Below are 25,784 nucleotides of genomic sequence, written 5' to 3'. Positions count from 1 at the left end.
GGATGGGGAAACTGAGGCAGAACAGCACTCTCCTTCCCCAGAGGACAGTGACTTGACACCAGCATTTCAAAATGGGCCTGCAAACCAATTCCCTTGATCCCCAACCATGAGAGTCATATTTCTGCAGCCCCGAGCCAGGCACCATCCCTGGACTCCAGCTGTGACGGGAAGCAGACATTTACAGCTCTAGACACATTTCTATTTTATTATGGCAAAGGTGAAAAAACCACCTCGGCCCAACAGGCAACCAGTAAAATTTATCCCAAAAATAACTCAGTACAAAACAGGTCTGTTTCAGAATTTAAAAAAAAAAAAACCCTTTACATGAGTTTAAAACCTATTCCAAAACATAAAAGTAAAACAAATTCCGTCCTTGATATTTGTGGCCACAGTCATACACCCCGCCAGAGAGCATGGAATGAGATGTCTGGAGTCCTTTCCATGCTGGGGATGTGCTCACTGCTTTAACTGGTGTCCATCTAGAAGGAGAGAGAAGAGGTTGTTCACAATGCTGCAAGACAGAACAGGAAAAAGCTTTCCATGGGTCTCACCCCAAATGTTACTGTTCAAATTCAGTTTTCAGACAGAGTTAGGCCTTTACCCTAGAAAAGTGCACTGGTTTAATCAGGTCAATTTGATACTGTCTTCCTAAGCCAGTGGACCATAGCAAGCCACTAGATAAGAAATGGTCAAACTAGTGTTGAAGCAAAGACTTCACTCAGTTTATGCGGCTAATAAAAGCAAAGTGAGCCAAATGTGGTCCCAGCAGAGCCGGGCCCAGTAAGGCTGGCTAATACAATCAATCCTAGTATTTTATACCCTTAACCAAACAAGTCTGACGTCAGGACAAGAAATCAAAGCGAACTTCAAAGAGGAATTATCATCAGCGGAGAAAGAAACAGGTTTAGAGGGAGTTCAAGGTTCAGCTCAAAATAGTTCATTAACACATTCCAACAGCGCATCCTTCTGGCCTCTCCCCACCTTGGTGAAGGCCAGTTCACTCCCTCTAGTATACGTGCAGACACAAACTGAAATGGCTTGTTATACAGAATGGCTTCAGCTAAATATGAAATGGTTTCTACACTAGTTTAAACGCATTAGAGATTTGTACCAGTTACTTGGCACATTTTAAAATGATATAAAATCAGTGTCCATTTCTAATACCAACAAGACTTTTATTTCCCTGCTTCTGTATAGATGTCTGCTCTACATTTTCAAGTGCTTCGTCCTGTCATTAGAACAGTCCCCATTTAAATGCTACCACTTCCCCAAGGAGTTGATTCTACTGCTTGGCTCATCTCATTATCAGTGTTTTTTCCTCTTATTCTCCTCGAGGCTCTCCTCCTCAATCACCTCATGTTTCATACTATTGTACGCGCTACACCCCGGGTGTCAGCAGTGTGGGAACAGACATGGTCTGGACTAGGGGTATTAAATATACTGAATAGTCAAGTAACCTCATGAAATGTTATCGATTAGTCAACGATTCTCTAGTCCCCGAGGGCGGGGCTGGCAGTCATTGAATCAGAGGCAGCCACGCAGGGTGCCAGGCAGGAGCTGGTCCACACGGGGAGCCAGTTTAAAAACCAGCTTCCCTCGCGGATCGGCTGCCTGTCATCTGGTGCTGCTGCTTCTGATCACGATCGACCAGTTGATTGCGCCCCGCCCCCATTTCCCTTCCACTCCCTGTTCGCCCCGCCCCCATTTCCCTTCCACTCCCGAGAAGCCCCACTACCTACCTCAAGTGAAAATGGAGGTAGTGTTGGATTCCCAGGGATGGACAGAGGTCCCGCAGCTTAGCGCCACAGCCAGCGATTCCGGAAGTGCGCTAGCTGCTCTGCCGGGTGTACTGCGGGAGGGAGCATCGGCTCCCTGCACTGCACAGGAGGGGTGAGTCAGCCCGGGGGAGGCAGGTTGGCCCCAGGGCAGGCACGTGCATGCAGGGCTTCCCTGCGTGGGGAGGGTGGTCGGCCCTGGGGCAGTCACACGCAGGGCTTCCCTGCTCTGGGGGCTGGAGGGGTCGGCCCCGGGGCAGGCACGCACTGGTTTCCCTCTGGGGGCGGAACCCTGGGAGGAGGCAGATGCAGAGGACTCTCTGCCTCCACTGGCACCCCACTCCCGTCTCCAGCCACAGAACTCTGTCCCCACTCACCTGTGCCCAGCTACAGAATTCTGTCCCCATTCCTGTTCCCAATCCCTGAACTCTGTCCCCACTGGCACCCTGTCCTCTGCCCTCCCAGCACTCTGTTCCCTCACCCTGCCCCCGCCACAGAACTCTGTCTCCACAAAATGTATAATAAATGTTTCATTTTAGATGTAAATAGCATGAATAAAAAACAGACCATTTATTTCATAACTATAAACATGTGATTTTAATTTTTTATATAATTTTAAAAATAAACTGTTTATGAGAGTGTGTGAGTATGGGCTGGGGATAGCAAGTGATGGACAGGAGAAGAATAGAGGGGGCGGGGCTTCAAGGAAGGGGCGGGGCGGTGGATCTTCGCCGGTTCTGAGATTTAAAAATGATCTTGGGTGTAACAAGGTTGGAGACCACTGGCCCTATAAGCTTTTGCTTATTGGTTAATCGACTATTAGAACATAAGAACGGCCATACTGGGTCAGACCAAAGGTCCATCTAGCCCAGTATCCTGTCTGCCAACAGTGGCCAGCACCAGGTGCCCCAGAGAGGGTGGACCGAAGACAACGATCAAGCAATTTGTCTCCTGCCATCCCTCTCCAGCCTCTGACAGACAGAGGCCAAGGACACCATTTTATCCGCTGGCTAATAGCCTTTTATGGACCTAACCTCCATGAAATTATCTAGCGTCTCTTTAAACTCTATTATAGTCCTAGCCTTCACAGCCTCCTCTGGCAAGGAGTTCCACAGGTTGACTACACGCTGTGTGAAGAAGAACTTTCTTTTATTAGTTTTAAACCTGCTCCCCATTAATTTCATTTGGTGTCCTCTAGTTCTTCTATTTAGGGAACTAATAAATAACTTTTCTTTATTGGCCCTCTCCACACCACTCATGATTTTATAGACCTCTATCACATCCCCCCTCAGTCGCCTCTTTTCTAAACTGAAAAGTCCCAGTCTCTTTAGCCTCTCCTCATATGGGACCCGTTCCAAACCCCTAATCATTTTAGTTGCCCTTTTTTGAACCCTTTCCAAGGCCAAAATATCTTTTTTGAGGTGAGGAGACCACATCTGTACACAGTATTCAAAATGTGGGTGTACCAGTTTTATACAGGGGCAGTAAAATATTCTGGGTCTTATTTTCTATCCCTTTCCTAAATTCCTAGCATCCTATTTGCCTTTTTGACTGCCGCTGCACACTGTGTGGAAGTTTTCAGAGAACTGTCCACAATAACTCCAAGATCTCTTTCCTGATTTGTCGTAGCCAAATTAGCCCCCATCATACTGTACATATAGTTGGGGTTATTTTTCCCGATGTGCATTACTTTACACTTATCCACATTACATTTCATTTGCCATTCTGTTGCCCAATCACTCAGTTTGGTGAGATCTTCTTGGAGTCCCTCACAGTCTGCTTCTGTCTTGACTGTCCTAAACAGTTTGGTATCATCTGCAAACTTTACCACCTCACTGCTTACCCCTTTCTCCAGATCATTTATGAATAAGTTGTAAAGGATTGGTCCCAGGACTGACCCTTGGGGTATACACTAGTTACCCCTCTCCAATCTGAAAATTTACCATTTATTCCTACCCTTTGTTTCCTGTCTTTTAACCAGTTCTCAATCCAAGAAAGTACCTTCCCTCTTATCCCATGGCCATGTAATTTACACAAGAGCCTTTGGTGAGGGACCTTGTCAAAGGCTTTCTGAAAATTCAAGTATACTATATCTACTGGATCCCCCTTGTCTGCATGTTTGTTAACCCCTTCAAAGAACTCTAACAGATTAGTAAAACAGGATTTCCCTTTACAGAAACCATGTTGACTTTTGTCCAACAAATTATGTTCTTCTACATGCTTCACAATTTTATTCTTTACTATTGTTTCGACTAATTTGCCCGGTACTGAAGTTAGACTTACCGGTCTGTAATTGCCAGGATCGCCAGGATCGCCCTTTTTAAATATTGGTGTCACGTTGGCTACTTTCCAGTCATTAGGTACAGAAGCCGATTTAAAGGATAGGTTACAAACCACAGATAATAGCTCAGCAATTTCCCATTTGAGTTCTTTTAGAACCCTTGGATGAATGCCATCCGGTCCCGAAGATTTGTTAACATTAAGTTTTTCTATTTGTTCCAAAACCTCCTCTAATGACACTTCAATCCGGGACAGTTCCTCAGATTCATCACCCACAAAGGACGGTGCAGATTCAGGAATCTCCCCCCAACGTCCTCAGCCGTGAAGACTGAAGCAAAGAAATCATTTAGTTTCTCCGCAATGGCTTTATTGTCCTTGATTGCTCCTTTTATAGCTCGATCATCTAGGGGACCCACAGGTTTTTTAGCAGGCTTCCTGCTTCTAATGTACTTAAACATTTTGTTATTTCTTTTTGAGTTTTTGGCTAGCTGTTCCTCAAAATCTTTTTTTGCTTTTCTTATTTCATTTTTACACTTGATTTGACAGTGTTTATGTTCCTTTCTATTTATCTCACTAGGATTGGACTTCCACTTCTTAAAAGATACCTTTTTGTCCCTCACTGCTTCTTTTACATGGTGGTTTAGCCATGGTCACTCTTTTTTAGGTCTCTTGCTATGTTTTTAATTTGGGGTATACATTTAAGTTGGGCCTCTATTATGGTGTCTTTATATTGCATCCCTAGTCTGGACCCTGGCAGGTGGAAGCAGCTCTGTGCGCTATTGCTCCCCCTCCCTTCCAGCTGAGGGAATGGCAGCACAGCGACACGCTCTGCCAAGGCTTTTACCCACCACTCCCACAGCAGGGGGAGGTGGCGGGGGAACATGGAGTAGGGATGTGAATATAGTCGACTATACGATTAACTAATAAGCCTAGTCTTATCGGTTATCTTGTTGACTATACACATTTCCCCCCTCCCCTTGCTGCTTCTGTATCAGAGGGGGTAAGGGGGGGGGAGAGCAGGAGCTGGTGCTCGGGGGAGCCAGCCTGAAAGCCAGTGTCCCCCCCCCCCCCCGCATTGCTGTTTCTATCAGAGGCAGCGGGGGAGGAGGGAAGGGAGCAGTCCCTGTCTGTGGGGGGCTTGAGTTTCCCCCAGAGCAGCCTCTGTCCATGGGGAGCTCAGACCCGCCCTCCTCCCCCCCCCCCCCCCAGACAGGGGCTGCTGCCGCCTTTGTATCCGTGGCACAGGCAGCAGCGCAGAGTGATAGGCAGACTGTCTGCGTAGGAAGCTGGTTTTAAACTGGCTCCCCTGCCACCCCGCACTGCTGCCTTGGATACTGGAAACACTCCTAGTGGGTTGCAGCTGATAGTCGCAAAATGGTACTTTGACGATTCAGGGGATTCCCTGAAGCTACATTAGCAAAGGTACAGTCCTGCTGAGGTAACGGCCAATTGGGGATCACTACTCAGCCCCATCCGACTGACATAACTTTGGAGCAGCGGTTCTTGGCATGCGGCCCAACCTGTACATCATTGCAGCCCATGTGACACCCTCAAGGCGATAGCAGTAGTATATACATTGTATGAATGTGGCCCACAACATAGAGAGATGCATTCACAGCTTACAACAGTATCCAGGCTGAGCAGCACTGCTTTGGAGCAGAACCTGGTCTTGCAGCGGATTTTTTGGGCCTGCCTGTGCAAAACTTCATATTGGCCATGTTCCCAGACTCCTGCCCATCCACCCTTCAGTCTCTTGTAGCCAAGGTTCTAATCTCCAGATCCCTTCGTATAATTTCCCTCATTGTTGCTCTATTTCAGTATTACAGAGAGTTTCAGCAACACTGTGCAGGATCAATCACCAGAAATGCCTTCTCACAACTGCCTACTCTATTTGTGATCCTTTTTGTCCGGTTTGGATCAGTTTCCAAGCCAAGTTTTCAAACTGAGATTTTAAGCGACTTTTCAATTCTTTATGAAAATCCCACAAGACCGTGTCTACTGCATTTCCTCCAAGGCTATTTTTGTAGTTCTATCAGAGAAAGCAATCAGGTTTGCTTATCAAGATTTGCCCTTGTAAGTCCACAATGCTGCTTATTGCTGCTTCATATAGATGTGGAGTGGTTTTCCAAATCACATTTCTTCCATTCTTTCACCAGTGATAAATCTTACTGGCCAGTCGTTCACTGGAACATTTTGATTCTGCTAAGTAGCCAAATCCGCTCCCTTCAATCTTCAAGAACACCCCAGTTATCCAGGACTGGACTGTTACACGGCCAGTAGTACAATGAATGTGTCACGCAACTGCCTTAGTACAGAAGGAATTTCATATGGCCAGCCAATGGGGATTCTCTTTCCCACAAACTTCACTGCCTGTTCTTTATCAACTTTTTAGTTAGTTTGTGGTAGGCACATTTTAGCTATTCACTCTCAGCCTTGGGATTTACTAATGACATCCCCGGGCTTATATATGGGACCTACTTCCTCCCTTAACAGCCCATCCTGCCCCCACTTTCTCTAGCAGTCTCAGACTAGTCTGTTTGGTTTGCCTCCCGTGGATTACTGATTCTTTATTACTGGTGTACAGGGCAGTAGGCACTGGAGGTACCACCTGTAATTACAGCCATTCCCCATCACAAGAACAACTCCAACTCAGCTCGTTACATTTCCTTTCTTCCTTGTTGAATCCATAGTGTCAGTTAAATTAGATGTGCAGTTTGTGTTCATCTGTGTGTTCCCAGCATGTGCAACAGGCAGCAATTACACGTGAGAGTCCGGCCCACGTGGACACTCAGCCTGTTTGAAAAACTGGCCCTGGATGTGGCAGAATGTCCCCCCCAGAAGTGGCTGATCCTGAGTCATGAGTAAGAGTAGCTAACAGTGCATTGTGGGGAATGAAATTAACAAAAGGAAGCAGGTACAGCTTTGGTTCCGTGTTATGTTTCTGTGCAGCCACTGGCAGCTCACCCTTCCATTTCCACTTACCCTGGCATTATAAGCATCCAACTGTGCATCTAGTTCTTCTGCAGAGAGCTGCTGTTTGGAACTTCTTCCAGCCCCTCTGCCTCTACCTCGGTTCCCACCACGGTTACCTCGCCGGTTGCCACCTCCACCACCAAATCCTCCTGAACCACCACGGTTTCTGGTCATGCCTCCTCTGTTTACACTGCAAAGCAGAGAGAGAGAGAGAGCGCCATATTACAGGCACAGTACACGCTAATCAACCCCCGCAGCCACAGAGATCACTGTACAGAAACCTGGAAACCCACAGCCTCATTGCTGCACAAAGAGAGGGACAAGGTCAGCTCAGCCCTTAGGCTAATCAGGTGCAATAGGGCCCATAGCAGCAAAAGCTTCTCACCTCTGTGCTGGTCTCCTCTGTGTGTCTATCTGTGATGTAACCAGCTGAATGTTCATAGGGCGCCCTGAGAGAGAGAGAGTAAAAATTAACCTTTACACACACCACTGGTATCTAGCATCCCCCACCCAGTGAGTGAAATGTCCTGTGACATCTGCCAGACTCACCATCCAGGGGGACTCCATTGTACTGCTTCATAGCTTTCAGAGCATCTGCCTTTCTTTCGAAGTGCACATCTGCTGTCCCTAAACTGCGTCCAGACCGATCATAATGCACCGCTGCCTTCTTCAGGGTCCCAAACTCCGCAAACAGCTCCTGGGCAAGAGAGAGAGGAGCTGTTAGCCACGTGCCTCCAGGACATCCATCTTACAGCAGCACCAGGCAGCAAAGGACAAAGGCTACAGCTTCTCTAATACAAGCACCAGGTTTCAGAGGGTTACAGCTGTTAAAATTGTAAATGTTAGCAGCCCAGGAAAAACATTTATGAAAGAAGGGAACAAAATCACACACACAAAGCAGTTCCAAAAACAAACTTACTGGCCCTGTACTGGAGGTAAATTCCTTGAGAGAATCAACATAGATGTGGACACGGGTGAGCCACTGGTTACAGTGTATTTAAGACTTCCAGAAAGCCTTTGACAGGGTCCCTCAACAAAGGCTCTTAAGCAAAATAAACTGTCATGGGGTAAAAGGGAAGGCCCTCTCCTGGATCAGTCATTGGATGGGAACAAATTATCAGTTTCAGAATGGAAAGAGATAAGTAGTGTCCCCCCAGGGGTCTGCACTGGGACCAGTGCTATGCAGTATCCTCAGAAATTATCTGGAAAAGGGGGTAAACAATGAGGTGGCAAAATTTGCAGACAATACAAAATTACAAAATTACTCAGGATAATTAAGTCCAAAGCTGATTGGGAAGAGTTACAAAAGGGTATCACTGAAGTGGGTGACTGGGCAACGAAATGCAGATGAAACACGGTTGCTAAATGCAAAGCAAGGCACATGAGAAAACAATCCCCGCTGCACATTCCGAACGAGGAGGCCCAAATTAGCTGTTCCCACTCAAGAAAGGGCTTGGAGTCACTGTGGATAGTTCTCTGAAAACACTTGCTCAATGTGCTGAGGCAGTCACAAAAGCTATGAGAATGATAGGACCATTTAGGAATGGGAAAGATAACACAGAATATATCCTAAGGCCTCTATATAAAGCCATGGTACACCCATACTTTGAGAATTGCCTGCAGACCTGGTCACGGGCCACCTCAAAACTGATATTGGAACAGAGACAGAAAGGCAACAAAAAAAGAGGAAAGACTGGGACTTTTCAGCTTGGAAAAGAGAAGACTGAGGAGAGAACACAGATGACTGGAGTGGAGAAAGTAAAGAAGAGAGTGCTATTTACTCCTTCTCATAAGAACCAGAGATTACCCACTGAAATCCATAAGCAGCAGGTTTAAAACAAACAAAAGGAAGTACTTCTTCAGGCAAAGAGCAGTCAACCTGTGGAACTTGGGGCTGGGGATGTCGCAAATGCCAAAATTATAACAAGCTCCAAAAAAAGCAGTAGGTAGGTTCATTGATAGAATAAGTCATTCTGCTCCATGACAATTAGCCACAGAGCTCAGGGATGAAAGCCCAGGACCTGGGTGTCCCTAGCCTCTGACTGCCAGAAGCTGGGCGCCAATGACAGGAGATGAATCACTCAAAAATTGCTTGCTCTGCTCATTCCCTCTGAAGCACCTGCCACGGGCCACTGTCAGAAGATGGGATGGGGCGTTAATGGACTATTAGTCTGACCCAGCATGGCCCTTCTAGTGTTTTACTGCAACACTCTTCAGCCACAAAGCAACGCAGTCGCTCCGGTAACGTTTAGTTGAATCCTCCTTCAGGCGAACGAAGGGCTCCATGTCTCCAGACTGAGGCCACGCCAATGAGGCCATATCTCAGAACACACGAGACCAGTCCATCTCCCTCGTGAGAGAGAAGTGACTGTCATTGCTACTCTACATTTAAGGATTCCTAGGGTGCTCATATCACCACTAGGGTCTTTGAGATTTTTGCTAAAACGGCCTCAGTTTGAAATCGGATCCTGTCATTCTGGAGCTTAATAAAAATATGCTCCAGAAGTCAAGTTCCCTACTGTTCTGCTGGCCCAGGCAGGATCCAGAAGGACAAAGACTTCGGTTATAATCCAAATTTGCCACTGAATCACTCTGAGCAAGTCACTTCTCTACTCTCCCCCAATTTCTTCAGCAGCAGCAAGGGGACACCTCCTTCATGTCCTTGGAAGAGGAACACTTACATAAAAGTTATTCATCCCTTACAGCAAGCAGTCTTCAGGCTTGTTTCTAGGTTGCCTTCATTTCACGTGTCATGTCTGCAATAAAGGAGTGCAAGCCCCCTACTTCCAAAACACTCGCATCAATCACTTCCATGGAACAGGTCTCACCTTGCTGCAGATTTGAGAAGTAGAAGCCAACTGAAGAACACCACAGTTTATTCAAGGAACAGGAAGCTTTGTTACAGCCCAAGTCACTATATACACACACACACATTCATGAGAACAGCCATACTAGGTCAGAATAAAGGACCATCTAGCCCAATGTCCTATCTTCGACATTCAAGGTGTCCCAGAGGGAATGAACAGAACAGGTGATCATGAAGTGATCCATCCCGTTCCCCATCCTAGCTTCTGGAAAACAGACTAGGGACACCATTCCTACCCATCCTGGCTAACAGACATTGGTGGCTAATGGCATATTAGGGCGCATTAGGAGGAGCATTGACAGCAGATCTAGAGAAGTGATTATTCCCCTTCATTCGGCTCTGAGGAGGCCACATCTGGAGTAGTGTGTCCAGTTCTGGGTCCCCCGCTATAGAAAGGATGTGGACGCATTGGAGAGGGTCCAGCGGAGGGCAACCAAAATGATTAGGGGGCTGGAGCACTTGACCTACCAGGAGAGGCTGAGGGATTTGGGTCTGTTTAATCTGCAGAAGAGAAGAGTGAGGGGGGATTTGATAGCAGCCTTCAACTTCCTGAAGGGAGGTTCCAAAGAGGCTGAAGAGAGGCTGTTCCCAATGGTGACAGAAGGCAGAACAAGGAGCAATGGTCTCAAGTTGTGGTGGGAGAGGCCCAGGTTGGCTATTAGGAAAAACTGTTTCACTAGGCGGGTGGTGAAGCGCTGGAATGTGTTACCTAGGGCAAGGGTGGAATCTCCATCCATAGAGATTTTTAAGTCTCAGATTGACAGAGCCCTGGCTGGGTTGATTTAGTGGGGATTGGTCCTGCCTTGGGCAGGGGACTGGACTTGATGCCTCCTGAGGTCTCTTCCAGCTCGATGATTCTATGACCTAACCTCCATGAGTTTATCTAGTTCTTTTTTGAACCCCGTTATAACCTTGGCTTTCATGACATTCTCTGGCAAAGAGTTCCACAGGGTGACTATGTGTTGTGTGAAAAAATACTTACTTCTCTTGCCTATTTATTTCCTTGAGTGACCTCCAGATCTTGTGCTGTGAGGTGTAAATAACACTTCCTTATTTGCTTTCTCCATGCCAGTCATGATTTTATAGACTTCTATCACAACAATCCAGCAGGGATGCAAAATTCATATCCACATTAGGGATGTAAAATCCTGGTTAAAAGCTAATGACCGGTTAAGCATAATGTGATTCTATGATGGGGGACTGCTCCAGCCAGGCTGGGCTCGAGCATCTCTCCCCCCAATGCAATGGGCCCAGACAGGCTGGAACAGCCCCCCATTATGGTGGTACATGGGTGAGGGGGCTGCTCCAGCTGAGCTGCTGGGCCAGAGCAGTCCCCTGCCAGTTAACTGGTTACTCTGGTATTTATGCCAGCAAGGGGCATGTAACAGGTTAACCCTTTACATCACTAGTCGGCATTTGCAGCCAGGGATGTGGATACCCGTAGATATAAAGTGGATTTCTGTAAATATGCAGGGTTCTAGATATAATGTTTGTATCTCCATTTGCAAAAAAGAGCTGCAGATCTCCACCTCCATATCCACAAATGCGAATACCCGCATAAATCCACAGATCTGAAGGTTTCTGCATATCAGCCCTTAGTTGTTTCATTTCCAAGCTGAAAAGTCTCAATCTTATTAATCTTTCCTCATAGGGCAGCTGTTCCAGACTGCTAATTATATTCCTTTCCTTTTTCTGAAAATTTTCCAATTCCAATATAACTTTTTTGAGATGGGATGACCATAAGTGCACTCAATATTCAAAATGTCGGCATATCATGGATTTATATAGTTGCAATATTATATTTTCTGTCTTCTTGTCTATCCCTCTTAATGATCTCTAACACTCTGTTCACTTTTTTGGACCTCTGCCGCACACTGAGTGGATGTTTTCAGAGAATTATCCACAATGATTCCAGGATCTGGTGACAAATCACTTAAACCTCATTTTATAAGTATATTTTCTTCACAGCTGTTACCATACAAAACATGTATGCAGCAGCAAATGCACAGGCTTCAGTTTGAAGCTGACGCTACATTTAATAGAAAAAGCACTACCTCAACCCAGACCAAGTTCCTTTGGGCAGCTCGGATGTTTTCAAATGAATGTAGCCTGAATGCTCAGCCTGTGACTTGGGAAGCATATTCCCTAAAACCAGAGGTTCCTATGTTTCTCTGTGCACAATCACAGTATTTCCCATTTAAACAATCCCACAATAAGCATTCTGTGCAGATGGACTGATTTGAAATAAAGTTACTCATTTAATTTTGGTGTTTCATAAAAAAGTTCCACAGTCCTGCCTTGAGTACAAAAGATGTGGTGTTCAATTATGTTAATTCAATCAAGTTAGCTTAACAGAAAAACAAAGCGTAAGCCTGAAACAGACCTCTAGAGGTCACTTAGTTCAGAACCCTGCGCTGAAGCAGGACCATTATCTGACAATCTCTGACAGGTGTTTGTCTAACCTGTTCTTAAAAACTTTCAATGATGGAGATTCCACAACCTACCTTGGGTAAGCTGCTCCTGTGCTTAACTTCCCTTACAGTTACAAAATGATTTCTAATGCCTAACCTAAATCTCTCCTGCCGCAATTTAAGTCCATTACTTGTCCTATCCTCAGGGGAGGAGCAGAACACACCACACTCCTTTTTACAACAAACTTTTTACACATTTGAACACTGTTATTATCCTCCACTCCCCTGTCTTCCATTATACAAAACAAAAATTCCAATTTTTTTTCCAAGGGTGGTGCCCAGAACTGGAAACAATACTGCAACTGAGGCTCAGTGCTATGTGGAAAAATTACCTCTCATGTCTTGCTTGCAACACTCCTACTACATCATCCCCAAGTGATGTTTGCTTTTTTTGCAATAGTATTACACCATTGGCTCGTATTTAGTTTGTGATCCACTATAACCCCAAGATTTTTTTCCCCTATTGTAGTCCATCCTAGGTAGTCATTTCCCATTTTTTATTTGTGCAACTGATTATTCACTCCTAAGTGTGATACTTTAGATTGGTCCTTGTTAAAGTTCCTCCTATTTATTTCAGACCATTTCTCTGGTTTGTTGAGACCATTTTGTGTTCTAATCCTGTTTACCGTCAATTACAGCTCCCATTGGCCACAGATCAGCCAATGGGAGCTGCGAAGGTGCACGTGAACAAAGCATCTCACGGCCAGTTAGTCATTTGCCCTTACAAGCCGCGACCCAGTGTCTGAAAACCCCTGCTCTATGCCACTATCCAATTAATTTACGACAATACTGAATAGAACCAGACCCAAAACTGATCCCTGAGGGACTCCATTTCAATCAATTTCCAGCTTGGCCGTGATCCATTCCTAACTATTCTCGAAGTGTGGTTTTCCAACCAATTACGCAACCACCTTTTAGGTCGGTTCATCGAGGCTACAGTTCTAGTTTGCTTATAACAGGTCATGTGAGAAAGTATCAAAAGTCTTATTACAATCGAGATATATCACCCCACTATTCAGCCCTATCCACAAGGCTTATTAATTATTAGGTTGATTTGAAATTTGTTTGACAAATGCATGTTGCTTATTACTTACCACTTTATGATCATCTAGGTGCTCACAAACTGATGGAATACTTGCTTCATTATCTTTCTGGGTTCCCAAATTAAGCAAATTGTTTATTCCCTGGATTGTCCTTATTCTCCTTTTAAGAGTTAGGTGCTATATGTGCCCTTTGCCAGTCCTCCAAGATCTCTCCCATCCTCCCTGAGTTCTCAAAGGTAATCGTTCATGGCTCAGATCTCTTCAGACAGCTCCTTCAGTATTCAAGGATGTATTTCATCAGGACCTGCCAACCTGAAGGCCTCTAACTTGCACAATGTGTTGGAAAAGACCTCTTAAGTCTCCTAAGACCTGGATTGGCACATCTGATAGCACTTTGACAACTAGGACCCAGATTATCATAGGTATTTCTGTTCCTAATTTCCATGAAAGTCAATTGAAAGTTAGTGGCCTACGTTTGAGACTCAGCACCCAGGTGACTAGCGGGAGGCTATTCTTCAAGCCTGTGAGCCTGCACTTTAGTTGTATTAAGCTAACTCAAAATACTTTAGGATATATTTGTCAATGGTCAGTGGTTACTAGCCTAAGAGACTTTCGACATGTCTCAAAGAAGATAAGTAGAGCAAACACAAGGGCTACTACATTTCAGCTGAGAGATCTTAGCTCCTTTACAATATGATGATAGTTACAGATGCTATAGTAGAAGAGTACGTAACCCATATGCTTTTTGCGCTAGTTCCCTAAAAGCATGTCCCCACCTCAGTTGACTAGAGATCTCACAACCCAATACAAGTTTTGCCTAACATAAGAGTTCTGAACTGGAAAAAAAGACAGGTTGGAGGAAGAAAAGTGGATGTGAAAAAGAGACAGTGTATGTGTGTGACAAAAAGCAAGATCTTAACAGTAGAGAGAATTAAACAAAGCAACCCTGTAAAGCATTCTATTAATGCATTTATTGGGATCTGCATGTTTCAGATTTTGGACAAGTTACATTACATTTTCAGATCCAAACATCACAGCTTTCCACACATGCACTTTTGCTCAGCCATTCATTATACAACAAACTAGAGAAAAGCTAAACAACTTTTTTTTGCACTCCAGTCACATCAGATAGTACCAAAAGAGTCAAATCAGAAGTGCTGGCTGCAATAATAATAATAATACAAAGTGAACTGCCTTGGAGATCACAGTATCCATCCATGAGGAAGGGTTCGTAGAGCTCAGAAAACACAGTATTGATGAAAAGAGGCACATGCCAACTACCGCAAAGCGTCACCTCTGGTGCTTTTCCGACGTGGGGGGGGGGGCACTTTCTTACCTGGATATCTGCATCCGACACACCGAAGTCCAGATTAGAAACCAGGAGCTTCCCCCCGGTTTCCACGCCAGCCCCAGCCCCGAAGCCGCTATCGAACAGGTCGTGCTGCCACTTCTCGGGGAGCTGCTTTGGCTGAAACAGAACAAATCCCCTCAGCGACCAAGCCCCGCGGCCGGGCCCCCGCCACTGCGCTGGGGCTCTCGGCTCCTCGCCCCCTGCCCGCTGCGGCTGGGCGAGAACAAAGGGCCTCCCGCGGGCCCGGCCCCCAGCCCCGCCGGCCCCCGGCCCCCGCGCGCCGCAATCCGGCCCGCGGGCCAGCCCCGCTCCGTACCCGGCTGTAGGGCGCGGGCCGATTCCTGCCGCCTCCCCGGGTCATGACCGGCCTGTTCCGCACGGGGCCGCCTCCTGCTCGGCCCGCGCCGGCGCTGCCCCGGCCGGGCCCGCCTCCGCGGCCGGCGCCCCCGCGCCCCCGGCCCCCGCGGCCGCCCCCGGCGCGAGCGCCCCGCTGGCTGCGGTTCAGCTTGATGATATCGTCCAGCGACATGTCCATCTTGTCGGCCATGATGGCGGCTCCGCTCCGGGGCCTGCACTTCCGGCCGCGCTGCGCCGACGCCGGAAGCGGAAGGGGCGGGCCCGGGCGCCAAGAAGGGCGCAGCCGCCTAACACGCCTCTCCGTTGGGCCGAGGCCGTGACAGCGGGGTGCCGGGGGCGGGACTTCCGGTACGCGGCCCTAGAGATTCCCGCCGGCCCAGCCAGAGAGTGTGAGCGGAGCTGCCGGAGCACGTGCCGGGGGGCGGGGGCCTGGCCCGGACAGATCCGGGGGGGGCTCCCTAGTGGAAGGGGGCTGGACAGATCGGGGGGGCTCCCTAGTGGGGGCTGGGCAGATCGGGGGGGCTGGACAGATCGGGGGGGCTCCCTAGTGGGGGCTGGGCAGATCGGGGGGCTGGACAGATGGGGGGCTCCCTAGTGGAGGCTGGGCAGATCGGGGGGGACTTCCTGGGGGGCAGGGGGAGCAGGAGAAATCTCAGGGGGACTCCCTAGGGCAGGGGGGGCTGGAGAGTTCCGGGAGGGGGCTCCTTAGGGGCGGGAGAAATCTCAGTGGGACTCCCTAGGGCAGGGGGGGCTGGAGAGTTCCGGGAGGGGGCTCCTTAGGGGCGGGAGAAATCTCAGGGGGACTCCCTAGGGTGGGGTGGCTCTGTAGGGGTGGAAGAAATCCTAGGGGTGGGGCAGAGATCTGGGAGCGTTCCCTAGGGGCGGGGGGGGCTCCCGGGCTGCAAAGAGAGGGGAGTGGGCAGAACTCTCTCAGGGTGGTGAAGCAGACAGAGATCGTGGAGCCCCATAGAGATCCTGAAGGGGGGGGGCTTTGTGCAGTGCGCCCAGCAGCTGTGCAGTGTTGCGTTCCGGGTCGTGTGGCGCTCTCGGGGCTGCAGTGCGTTAGGTGTGTGCCAGTACCTTTCCCGTGGGGAGCAGGGAAGCCGTCCGGCCTCAGCCCTGGTCTGCAGTAATCAAGTGCCGAATGCTAATAGGAGTCGCAATCCATTTTCATTCCATGCCCGGAAACACAAGGGCACCTACGGTTCCTGATGTGCCCAGTGATGAGGCAGGGTCACTAAGCCCAACCTAGAAGATTTCAGATGAGAGGCTCCCTATGGCAGAGTTTCTATAGTAATGACTGAGCTATGGAGGAAGGGACAGTCCCATCTACATCCCACTTTGAACTGCCGCAGGGGAGGAAGCAGTGCTGACAGCCAAAGGAGATTGCATGGCCCCTGGGGATATAAGCTGTTTCAGCAGGGGAACCAACCTATGATTTACTCCTCTTAACACAACTAGGGGTTCACTCAATGAAGTTAATAGGCAGCAGGTTTACAACAAGCCAAAGGAAGTTTTTCTTCACAAAACACACAGGCTATGTCTACACTGGAGGCTTCTTGCGCAAGAATATCTTGCGCAAGGTTTCTTGTACAAGAAGTCTTGCACAAGAACACGTCTACACTGCCATGTGCGCGCTGTGCTTTTGCGCAAGAGCATCCCTGGCAGTGTGGACGCTCTCTTGCGCAAGAAAGCTCTGATGGCCATTTTAAACATAGGGCTTTCTTGCACAAGAAATCCCTGCCAAGTGTCCACGCTGACCTCTTGCGCAAGAGCTCCTGTGCAGAGGGCTTACACCTGTTAAAAAGGAGCGTAGCTCTTGCGCAAGAAGCCCTCTCTTACCACGCTGTACTGTAAATTTCCTTGCGCAAGAGCGGGCGGGCAGTGTGTATGCTCTGTGGATTCTTGCGCAAGAACAGCTACGTCTATGCTGTGCTGTCTTGTGCAAGAAAATATGCAAATGAGGCAAAGCGGTGAACATCGCTGCACCTCATTTGCACACTTAATGAGCCGCCATTTTGCGCAGCTCTTTTTTCAGGAAGAATGGCTTTTGCGCAAAAATGGTGGCTTATTAAGTATGCAAATGAGGCATAGCGATATTCACCGCTTTGCCTCATTTGCATATTTTCTTGCGCAGGATAGACGTAGCCACAGTCAACTCGTGGAACTCCTTGCCAGAGGATGTTGTAAAGACCAAGACTTTTAACAGGGTCAAAAAAGAGCTAGATAAATTCATGGAGGTTAGGGTCCATCAGTGGCTAAGAGACAAGATGGGCAGGGCTGGTGTCCCTGGCCTCTGCCAGAAGCTGGGAATGGGCGACAGGAGGGACCACATGATGATTCCCTGCTCTGTCAATTCCCTCTGGAGCACCTGGCATTGGCTCCTGTCAGTGAAGACAGGATGCTGGATTGGATGGACCCAGTCTGGCCGCTCTGATGTTCTAAAGGGTTAATGATAAAACTCAGTCTGAGTAGCTGCTTCTCATGCCAGGTGCTGACTTGACCCCCGGAGGCAGAAGCCGGCAGGATGAAGGTGAAGATAAAGAGCTGGAATGGGGTAGCCTCTTGGCTCTGGGTGGCCAATGATGAGAACTGTGGCATCTGCCGGATGGCCTTCAATGGCTGCTGCCCAGACTGTGAGTAGCCCAGGCCCTTGGCCCCCGGCCGGATTTCACCCCGGGGCGCCCTTCTCGCTCTCTCATGAGTTTTGTCCTTTTACAGGTAAGGTGCCTGGAGACGACTGCCCACTGGTGTGGGGCCAGTGCTCCCACTGCTTCCACATGCACTGCATTCTCAAGTGGCTGAATTCCCAGCAGGTCCAGCAGCACTGTCCCATGTGCCGGCAGGAGTGGAAGTTCAAGGAGTGACAGCCCCTCCCCCAGCCAGCAGATCTACTTGGATTTCACACGCTATTGCTAACGTGTTTTCTTGGGATTTAGTCTCCTCTCTCCAGACCCTGGAACAGTGAATTATTTATACAGCTTCTTGCATTTCCCTAGCCCTTCCAGAGGAACCTTGCCCACAGACTGTTATGACTCACCATAGGCAAGAGGGAAGCCTGGGGCAGAGGGAGCATCTGAGTGGTGCATATTAACCTTTCCCGCAGAGATGCCGGTTCAACACGCTGTCACAGCTTTCAGCATTAATTGTTTCATCCTGATCTGAGACTGAGCATCCCACATGAGTTCATACACTTGAGTCTACGCAGCATGTGTGTGTGTGTCAGTAAAAAGCCCCTTTTGCCATGCAGACATGGATCTGTGGTTTGGGTGCCTTATTTAAAACACCCTGGACCTGATTGTTAAGACACGGCTTGTCCTTTGCAACTCCACGCCATGTCAGTAGGGTCAGTGTCTGACCCTTTGAGAAGCTGCTTCCTAAACTAAAGGGGACCTCCCTGTTTAAATAATACCTCTCCCAGCTCTTGCATCAGGGGTACCTTCCCATCCGTGTTCTCTGAAAAGGCCTCTCAGTCCTGGCTTGCCCTGCCCCCCTCACATCCTGAGACATCACCACTATTGCATGCTGCAGAGTCGGTATTGGCATTGCCTGTCAAGTGGGGAGAGATGGTCCTGCAAGTTGAAATGGGCTTCTTAGGGCCGTGTGCAGCTCTCTATCCATGATCTCAGCTGCTTATGCCTTTGCAGCCATTCCCCGTGCACCGCAGGCAGGCTGGGCCCTGAGCTGATACCTTCACATGCAGCAGTACAGAAACAAGGTTGTTGTGAGACCCGTGGGATACAGGGCCTGCTCCCACCAGAGACCTAGCCGCTGGTCCGTTGTGCTGTGCAGCGCCAGAATCATGCCAGTTCTTTGAACCCTCGTGGCTTTGGGACGAGGCCCCTTGCCAATAGTGTGTCACTTACCGGCTGTAGTGTGGCAATCCCTGGACTGGTGTCAATAAACTCATGGCTGTGATTAATTTCTCTTCGTGCTTTTTGCTTTTGAGCCAAGCGAGGATACCCACAAGCAGGCCATGGACAACAGAGTAGGACTGTTCCCATGCCGTCGTCAAAGACGTTCCCTAGATGTGCCACCAGGTGGTAGAATGCGGCCTCTGGTTTTGCCTTAGCCATTCTGGGTGGCGGGGCCCTGCGCTAGCTTGGCACGTTGCTTGCATCCTACAGACCAGCTGTGCTTGATGCTTCATCCTTGGCACAATCCCTCCCTGGTGTGTCAGTCCTCTACCGTGTGGGCCACCCCTCTGCGGAACGCGTAGGGGGGGCCTCCTGGTGTGCAACATGGCACATGATAGACACATAGAACCATAGAGCTGGAAGAGACCTCAGAAGGTCATCAAGTCCAGACCCCTGCTCTAGGCAGGACCAATCCCCACTAAATCAACCCAGCCAGGGCTTTGTCAAGCCGAGACTTAAAACGCCTTGGCTGTGTCTAGACTGCATCCCTTTTCCGTAAAAGGGATGCAAATTAGACACATCGCAATTGCAAATGAAGTGGGGATTTAAATCCCCCCCCCCCCCGCTTCATTTGCGTAAACATGGCTGCCGCTTTTTTCCGGCTCGGGGCTTTGCCGGAAAAAAGCACCAGTCTAGACGCGGATCTTTCGGAAAATAAAGCCTTTTCCGAAAGATCCCTTATTCCTTATTTTAAGAGGAATAAGGGATCTTTCGGAAAAGGCTTTATTTTCCGAAAGATCCCCGTCTAGACTGGCGCTTTTTTCCGGCAAAGCTCCGAGCCGGAAAAAAGCGGCAGCCATGTTTACGCAAATGAAGCGGAGGGGATTTAAATCCCCGCTTCATTTGCAATTGCGATGTGTCTAATTTGCATCCCTTTTACGGAAAAGGGATGCAGTCTAGACAAAGCCCTCTAGGGATGGAGACTCCACTACTTCCCTAGGTAACCCATTCCAGTGCTTCACCACCCTCCTAGTGAAATTGTTTTTCCTAATATCTAACCTGGACCTCTCCCACCACAACTTGAGCCCATTGCTCCTTGTTCTGCCATCTGTTACCACTGAGAACAGCCTCTCTCCATCCTCTTTGGAACCTCCCTTTAGGAAGTTGAAGGCTGCTCTCAAATCCCCCCTCCCCACACTCTTCTTTTCTGCAGACTAAATAGACCCAACTCCCTCAGCCGCTCCTCATAGGTCATGTGCTCCAGCCCCCTAATCATTTTGGTTGCCCTCCACTGGATCCTCTCCAATGTGTCCACATCCTTTTTGTAGTATGGGGCCCAGAACTGGACACAATACTCCAGATGTGGCCTCATCAGAGCTGAATAAAGGGGAATAATGACATCTCTGGATCTGCTGGCAATGCTCCTCTTAATGCAACCTAATATGCCATTAGATTTCTTGTGGCCCAATCCTCCAATGTGTCTAAGTCACTCTGGACTCTATCCCTGCCCGCCAGCGTATCTACCTCTCCCCCTAGCTTAGTGTCATCTGCAAACTTGCAGAGGGTGCAATCCATCCCCTCAGCCAGGTCATTAATAAAGATATTGAACAAAACCGGTCCTAGAACAGATCCTTGGGGCACTCCACTAGAAACCGACCGTCATCCTGACATTGAGCCATTGATCACTACCCGCTGGGCCCAGCCTTCTAGCCAACTTTCTATCCATCTTATCGTCCATTTATCCAATCCACATTCCCTTAACTTGCTGGCAAGAATATTGTGGGAAACCGTATCAAAAGCCTTGCTAAAGTCAAGGTATATAACATCCACTGACTTCCCCATGTCCACCGAGCCAATTACCTCATGACAGAAGCTAATCAGATTGGTCAGGCACGACTTGCCCTTTGTGAATCCATGCTGACTGTTCCTAATCACTTTCCTCTTCCAAGTGCCTCAAAATGGATTCCTTAAGGATCCCTTCCATGATTTTTCCAGGAACCAAGGTAAGACTGACCGACCTATAGATCCCTGGATCGTCCTCCTTCCCTTTTTTTAAGATGGGCACTACATTTGCCTTTTTCCAATCATCCGGGATCTCTCCCGAACTCCACGACTTTTCAAAGATAATGGCCAGAAGTTCCTCAATGACATTTGCCAACTCCCTCAGCTCTCCTGGATGCATTAAGTCCGGACCCATGGATTTGTGTACGTTTAGCTTTTCTAAATAGTTTCTAACATGTTCTTTACCCACCCAGGGCTGCCCACCTTCATCCCATCTTGCGTCACTTAGCACGTTAGCCTGGGAGCCGACCTTGTCCGTGAAGACAGAGGCAAAGAAAGCATTGAGTGCTTCAGCTTTCCCCACATCATCTGACACTTAGCAGCCTAGATCAGGGTGGGGAACCTCCGGCCCATGGCCGCAAGCAGTTTGTGGGGTTAGCTGCAGGCAAGCCCAGACAGGGTTTTGTTTACGTGAGTGCAGTCACAGAGCCCTCGCAGGTCCCAGTGGCCATGGTGTGCCCTTCCCTGCCAGTGCTTCCTGCAGCCCCTGTTGGCCGGGAATGGTGAACCGTGGACACGGCGCTGCGAGCGGCCATGCCTGCAGACCTACAGGTAAGCAAACCGCTCGAGCCCGCCAGCGCTAACCCTGGAAACCCACGTGCCGCCAGCTTGCTGACGGTTCCCCCTCCCAGGCCTAAAACAAGGACTTCCTGAGATGTGACGGGAGGGGCAGAGAGCACAGTGGGGTTGCCAGAAGGGCCCATTGGGGTGGGCACCAGCAGTAGCCCCCAGCCGGTGGCGCTGGCCCTGGCTGGAGTGGGGGCCCAGCGTGGCTGTGGCACTGGGGCAGCGTGTCCCTGCAGGCTGGGGATGTCGCTGAACCAAAGACACGATGGATGCAGCAAGCGCCCTAGTGCAGCGCTGCCCTGCGGGACTCGAGCGCGCGGGACTCGGATCCGCCAGGGGGCGCCAGGAGCTGGCGGGGAACCGGGAGAGCCCCTGGGCGGCTCGCCCCGCCCTGCCCGGGACACCGGGGGTGCGCTCCGGAAAGCACGTGGCGGGGCCCGGAGGCTGCTCCCTGGGCAGCGGGCTGAGGGGCTGTTGCACCCCCGGCTTGCAGCGGTTCCAGCCTAGGCAGGTTAAAGCGCTGAGCCGGGGAGCCGATTTCAGCCCAGGGCCCCCGGGTGCTTGGGGCGGGGGGGCTCTCACCTGCCGCGTGCGGGGCGGGGGGTGTCTGGCTCCTGCCCCGCAGCGCTGGGCTCCTCGCGGTCGATTTCCCCCTCGGGCGGCAGCCCCAACCCGCAGAGTCCCGGCTGAGCCCGCCCCCCCGAGCCCCGCGCGGCGCCAGGCGCCTCCCCCGCCCCACTCCCGCTATAAGGGGCGGCCGATGGCAGAGCCGCCGTCAGAGCCGCCGCTGGCACCATGCAGGGAGCCCGACCCCGCGCCCTGCTCTGCCTGGCCCTGGCCGCGCTGCTCTGCCCGCCCGCTGCGGCGTGGTACAAGCAGGCGGCCGGGCCCAGCGCCTACTCCGTGGGCAGAGCCTCGGGGCTGCTGTCCGGGCTCCGCCGCGCCCCCTACGCCCGCCGCGCCGAGCCCGAGAGCCGCGCCCCGCTGCTGCCCCCCGAGCCGCGGAGCATGGTGAGTGGCCGGGCCAGTGCGGGGGCTGCCCGGAGCCCCGCAACCGCCTGCCGGACCGGCCTGAGCCCCAGCCGCGGTCCCTGACCCAGCCCCGACGGGACCCCCGCAGGGCGGCAGCAGCCCCGGGCTGGGGGCAGAGGGCGGCAAGTGCCGGGCGGGAGGTCGCTGTGCGGGGCGGGGAGCGGCAGGTGCCGGGCTGTGGGGCAGGGGAGAGGGGAGCAGGTGCCGGACTGGAGGGCGGGGCGGAGGGCGGCAGGGGCCGGGCTGAGGGGAGCGGGGGGGGGGCAGTAGGGGCCGGGCGGGGCAGGGTCTGGGCTGTAGGGCGGAATGGCAGGTACCGGGCGGGCGAGCGGGGGCGGGGCAGCAGGGGCCGGGATGGAGGGCGGAGGGAAGGGGGCAGGGGCCGGGGGGCAGAAGGTGCCGGGCTGTAGAGCTGGGGGAGCAGGGCAGGTGCCGGGCTGAGGGGAGCGGGGGGGGGGCAGTAGGGGCCGGGCTGAGGGGGGGGCGGGGCAGGGTCTGGGCTGTAGGGCGGGATGGCAGGTACGGGGCGGGGCAGCAGGGGCCGGGATTGAGGGCGGGGGGAGCAGAAGGTGCGGGGCTGTAGGGCGGGGAGAAGGGGGCAGGGGGCGGGGGGGGGGCAGCAGGGGCCGGGCTGTAGGGCGGGGGGAGCAGAAGGTGCGGGGCGGGGGGAAGGGGGCAGGGGCCGGGGGGCAGAAGGTGCCGGGCTGTAGGGCGGGGGGAAGGGGGCAGGGAGCGGGGCGGGGGGGGGCAGCAGGGGCCGGGCTGTAGGGCGGGGGAGCAGAAGGTGCGGGGCGGGGGGAAGGGGGCAGGGGCCGGGGGGCAGCAGGGGCCGGGCTGGAGGGCGGGGGGAGCAGAAGGGGCGGGGGGAAGGGGGCCGGGGCGGGGGGCAGCAGGGGCCGGGCTGGAGGGCGGGGGGAGGGGGCAGAGCAGGGGCCGGGCTGGAGGGCGGGGGGACGGGGGCCGGGGCCGGGGGGGGGGCAGCAGGGGCCGGGCTGGAGGGCGGGGGGAAGGGGCCGGGGCGGGGGGGGCAGGGGCCGGGCTGGAGGGCGGGGGGAGCAGAAGGGGCGGGGGCAGGGGCCGGGGCGGGGGGCGGGGGCCGGGCTGGGGGGCGGGCCGGGGGGGCGAGGGGCGGGGGGAAGGGGGCCCGGGGGGCGGGGGGGGGCTGGAGGGCGGGGGGAAGGGGGCGGGGGGTAGGGGGGGGGCCGGGGCGGGGGGCAGCAGGGGCCGGGCTGGGGGGCGGGGGGAGCAGAAGGGGCGGGGGGGGCGGGGGCGGGGGGGCAGGGGCCGGGCTGGAGGGCGGGGGGAAGGGGGCAGGGGCCGGGCTGGAGGGCGGGGGGAGCAGAAGGGGCGGGGGGAAGGGGGCGGGGGGAAGGGGGCAGGGGCCGGGCTGGAGGGCGGGGGGAAGGGGGCGGGGGACGGGGGCCGGGGGGCAGCGGGCAGGGGGGGCTGGAGGGGGGGGGAAGGGGGCAGGGGCCGGGCCGGGGGTCGCTGTCCCGGGCTGTGACCTGCCCTCTGCCGCCCCAGGCGCCCTGCGTGAAGGACGTGGCCCCGGAGCTGCGGAGCTGCCAGCTGCTGCCCGGAGTCCCCAGCACGATCCAGTGCGAGGCCGATGTCACCGTGTCCCTGGACCCGTCGGACTGCGCCGCCTGAGCCCGCCGCCCGCCCAATAAAGGCTCCTTCGACTCCCTCCGGCCTCGCTCCTGCCTCTCGCGGGGGGGCCGGGAGCGCTCTGCCCCCCCAGGGCGATTGCGGGGGGCGGTCAGTGGGACTGGAGCAGGGGTCCTACGGGTGGGGCTCCGGGCAGCCCTGAAGCTGCTGATTCAGGACCCAGCCCCCCCCCCCGATCTGTACCCCACAGCCCTGGCGCACGCGCTGTCCAGGAACCCCCCCCCCCCCCCCCGCAAAGGGGCTGGGAACCGTTTCTTCACCTCTCCCGGCCGCGGGGCAGCATCCCTGGGACGGGGCCTGGGCGCCGCCCACGAGAGATTCCAGGGCCCCCGCCGGCAGCCGGGGCTTGTCCGCGGGGCCCAGCCGCTGGGGCACAGTCTGTCTCCACGCTGCGTGGGGAGGGGGAGGGGGATGTTAGCGGGAACTCTGGCTCAGCCCCTCCCCCTCCGCTGGGGAGCAGGCTCGGGCGGGGGGGGGGCGGGGGCAGAGCATCTGCCGGCTCCCACTGACCACCGGGGTCTGGGCCAGGGGCCAGGCCCCCCCTTGGCTTTAGGGGGACAGGACAAGCCAGCCCCCCCCCCCAGGCCAGGGAGAGTCAATGCCCAGATACAGCCCCCCCCCCACGCCCTGAGAGCCCAGCACAGCCCCGGCCCTGGGGGACCAGGCAGCCCGTGGGCCAGGCCTTGGCCCCGCAGAAGCCAAGCGCAAGGAGCCAGCCCAGACAAGGAGAAGGCTCCGGGCTGATGGAGCTGGGCAGCCCCCGTCCCCGTTCCACTCCTGCCCTGCCAGCATCTCCCCCAGCACAGACACCTCAGGGGACCCCAACAGCGAGGCCCCAGCTGCGAGACGGAAAGCAGCCCTGGCCCTCGGCCGCCCCCCTCGCCCTCGGCAGCCCCCCTCGCCCCTCCCCCTCGGCCGCCCCCCTCCCCCTCGGCAGCCCCCCTCGCCCCTCCCCCTCGGCCGCCCCCCTCCCCCTCGGCCGTCCCCCTCGCCTGTCCCCCTTGGCCAGCCCCCCTCACCCATCCCCCTCGCCCTCAACAGCCCCCTTCACCCGCCTCCCCGCCCGTCCCCCCTCGCCCTCGGCAGCCCCCCTCACCTGTCCCCCTCGCCAGCCCCCCCTCATCCCCCTTGCCCTCAACAGCCCCCTTCACCCGCCCCCCTCGCCCGTCCCCCCTCGCCCTCGGCAGCCCCCCTCACCTGTCCCCCTCGCCAGCCCCCCTTACCCATCCCCCTCACCCTCAACAGCCCCTCTCACCTGCCCCCCTCGGCCGCCCCCCTCGCCCTGCTGGCCGCCCCCCTCGCCTGTCCCCCTCACCCATCCCCCTCGCCCTCAACAGCCCCCCACTGCATGTCCCCCTCGCCAGCCCAGCTTACTCAGGGTCCCGCGTCATGATGGGAAGTCTGGCAACAGCCCCCTTCACCCGCCCCCCTCGCCCGTCCCCCCTCGCCCTCGGCAGCCCCCCTCACCTGTCCCCCTCGCCAG

The 25,784-nt window shown here is 53.4% G+C and overlaps 3 protein-coding genes across 4 annotated transcripts; 2 read left to right on the top strand and 1 right to left on the bottom strand.

The window, feature by feature from the left end:
• Positions 1–185: 185 nt before the first annotated feature.
• Positions 186–15,329, bottom strand: ALYREF (Aly/REF export factor). Its single transcript, XM_075904199.2, has 6 exons — positions 15,076–15,329; positions 14,745–14,876; positions 7,578–7,725; positions 7,414–7,477; positions 7,038–7,218; positions 186–479 (listed from the first exon to the last, which is right to left on the bottom strand). Exons 1-6 carry the CDS (start codon positions 15,304–15,306, stop codon positions 465–467), a joined length of 771 nt encoding a protein of 256 aa, XP_075760314.1. The 5' UTR covers positions 15,307–15,329; the 3' UTR covers positions 186–464.
• Positions 15,330–15,375: 46 nt separating this feature from the next.
• Positions 15,376–19,038, top strand: ANAPC11 (anaphase promoting complex subunit 11). 2 transcript variants are annotated; one of them, XM_075904201.2, is made up of 3 exons: positions 15,376–15,505; positions 17,608–17,752; positions 17,838–19,038. In XM_075904201.2, the coding sequence occupies exons 2-3, from the start codon at positions 17,644–17,646 to the stop codon at positions 17,981–17,983; spliced, it is 255 nt and encodes an 84-aa protein (XP_075760316.1). In that variant the 5' UTR covers positions 15,376–15,505; positions 17,608–17,643; the 3' UTR covers positions 17,984–19,038. The 2 variants fall into 2 exon arrangements, with proteins under 2 accessions (XP_075760316.1, XP_006118703.1); XM_006118641.5 differs by lacking the exon at positions 15,376–15,505 and adding an exon at positions 16,044–16,182.
• Positions 19,039–22,355: 3,317 nt separating this feature from the next.
• NPB (neuropeptide B) lies at positions 22,356–24,524 on the top strand. The gene is made up of 2 exons (XM_075904203.2): positions 22,356–22,612; positions 24,158–24,524. The coding sequence occupies exons 1-2, from the start codon at positions 22,397–22,399 to the stop codon at positions 24,281–24,283; spliced, it is 342 nt and encodes a 113-aa protein (XP_075760318.1). The 5' UTR covers positions 22,356–22,396; the 3' UTR covers positions 24,284–24,524.
• The last annotated feature ends 1,260 nt before the right edge of the window (positions 24,525–25,784 follow it).

This window comes from Pelodiscus sinensis, chromosome 20 (assembly GCF_052426305.1).
Source record: "Pelodiscus sinensis isolate ZL-2025 chromosome 20, ASM5242630v1, whole genome shotgun sequence".
NCBI classification, from domain to species: Eukaryota; Metazoa; Chordata; order Testudines; family Trionychidae; genus Pelodiscus; species Pelodiscus sinensis.
The sequence above is the reverse complement of the archived record's forward strand: the minus strand, read 5'-3'. Positions and strand labels throughout refer to the sequence as shown.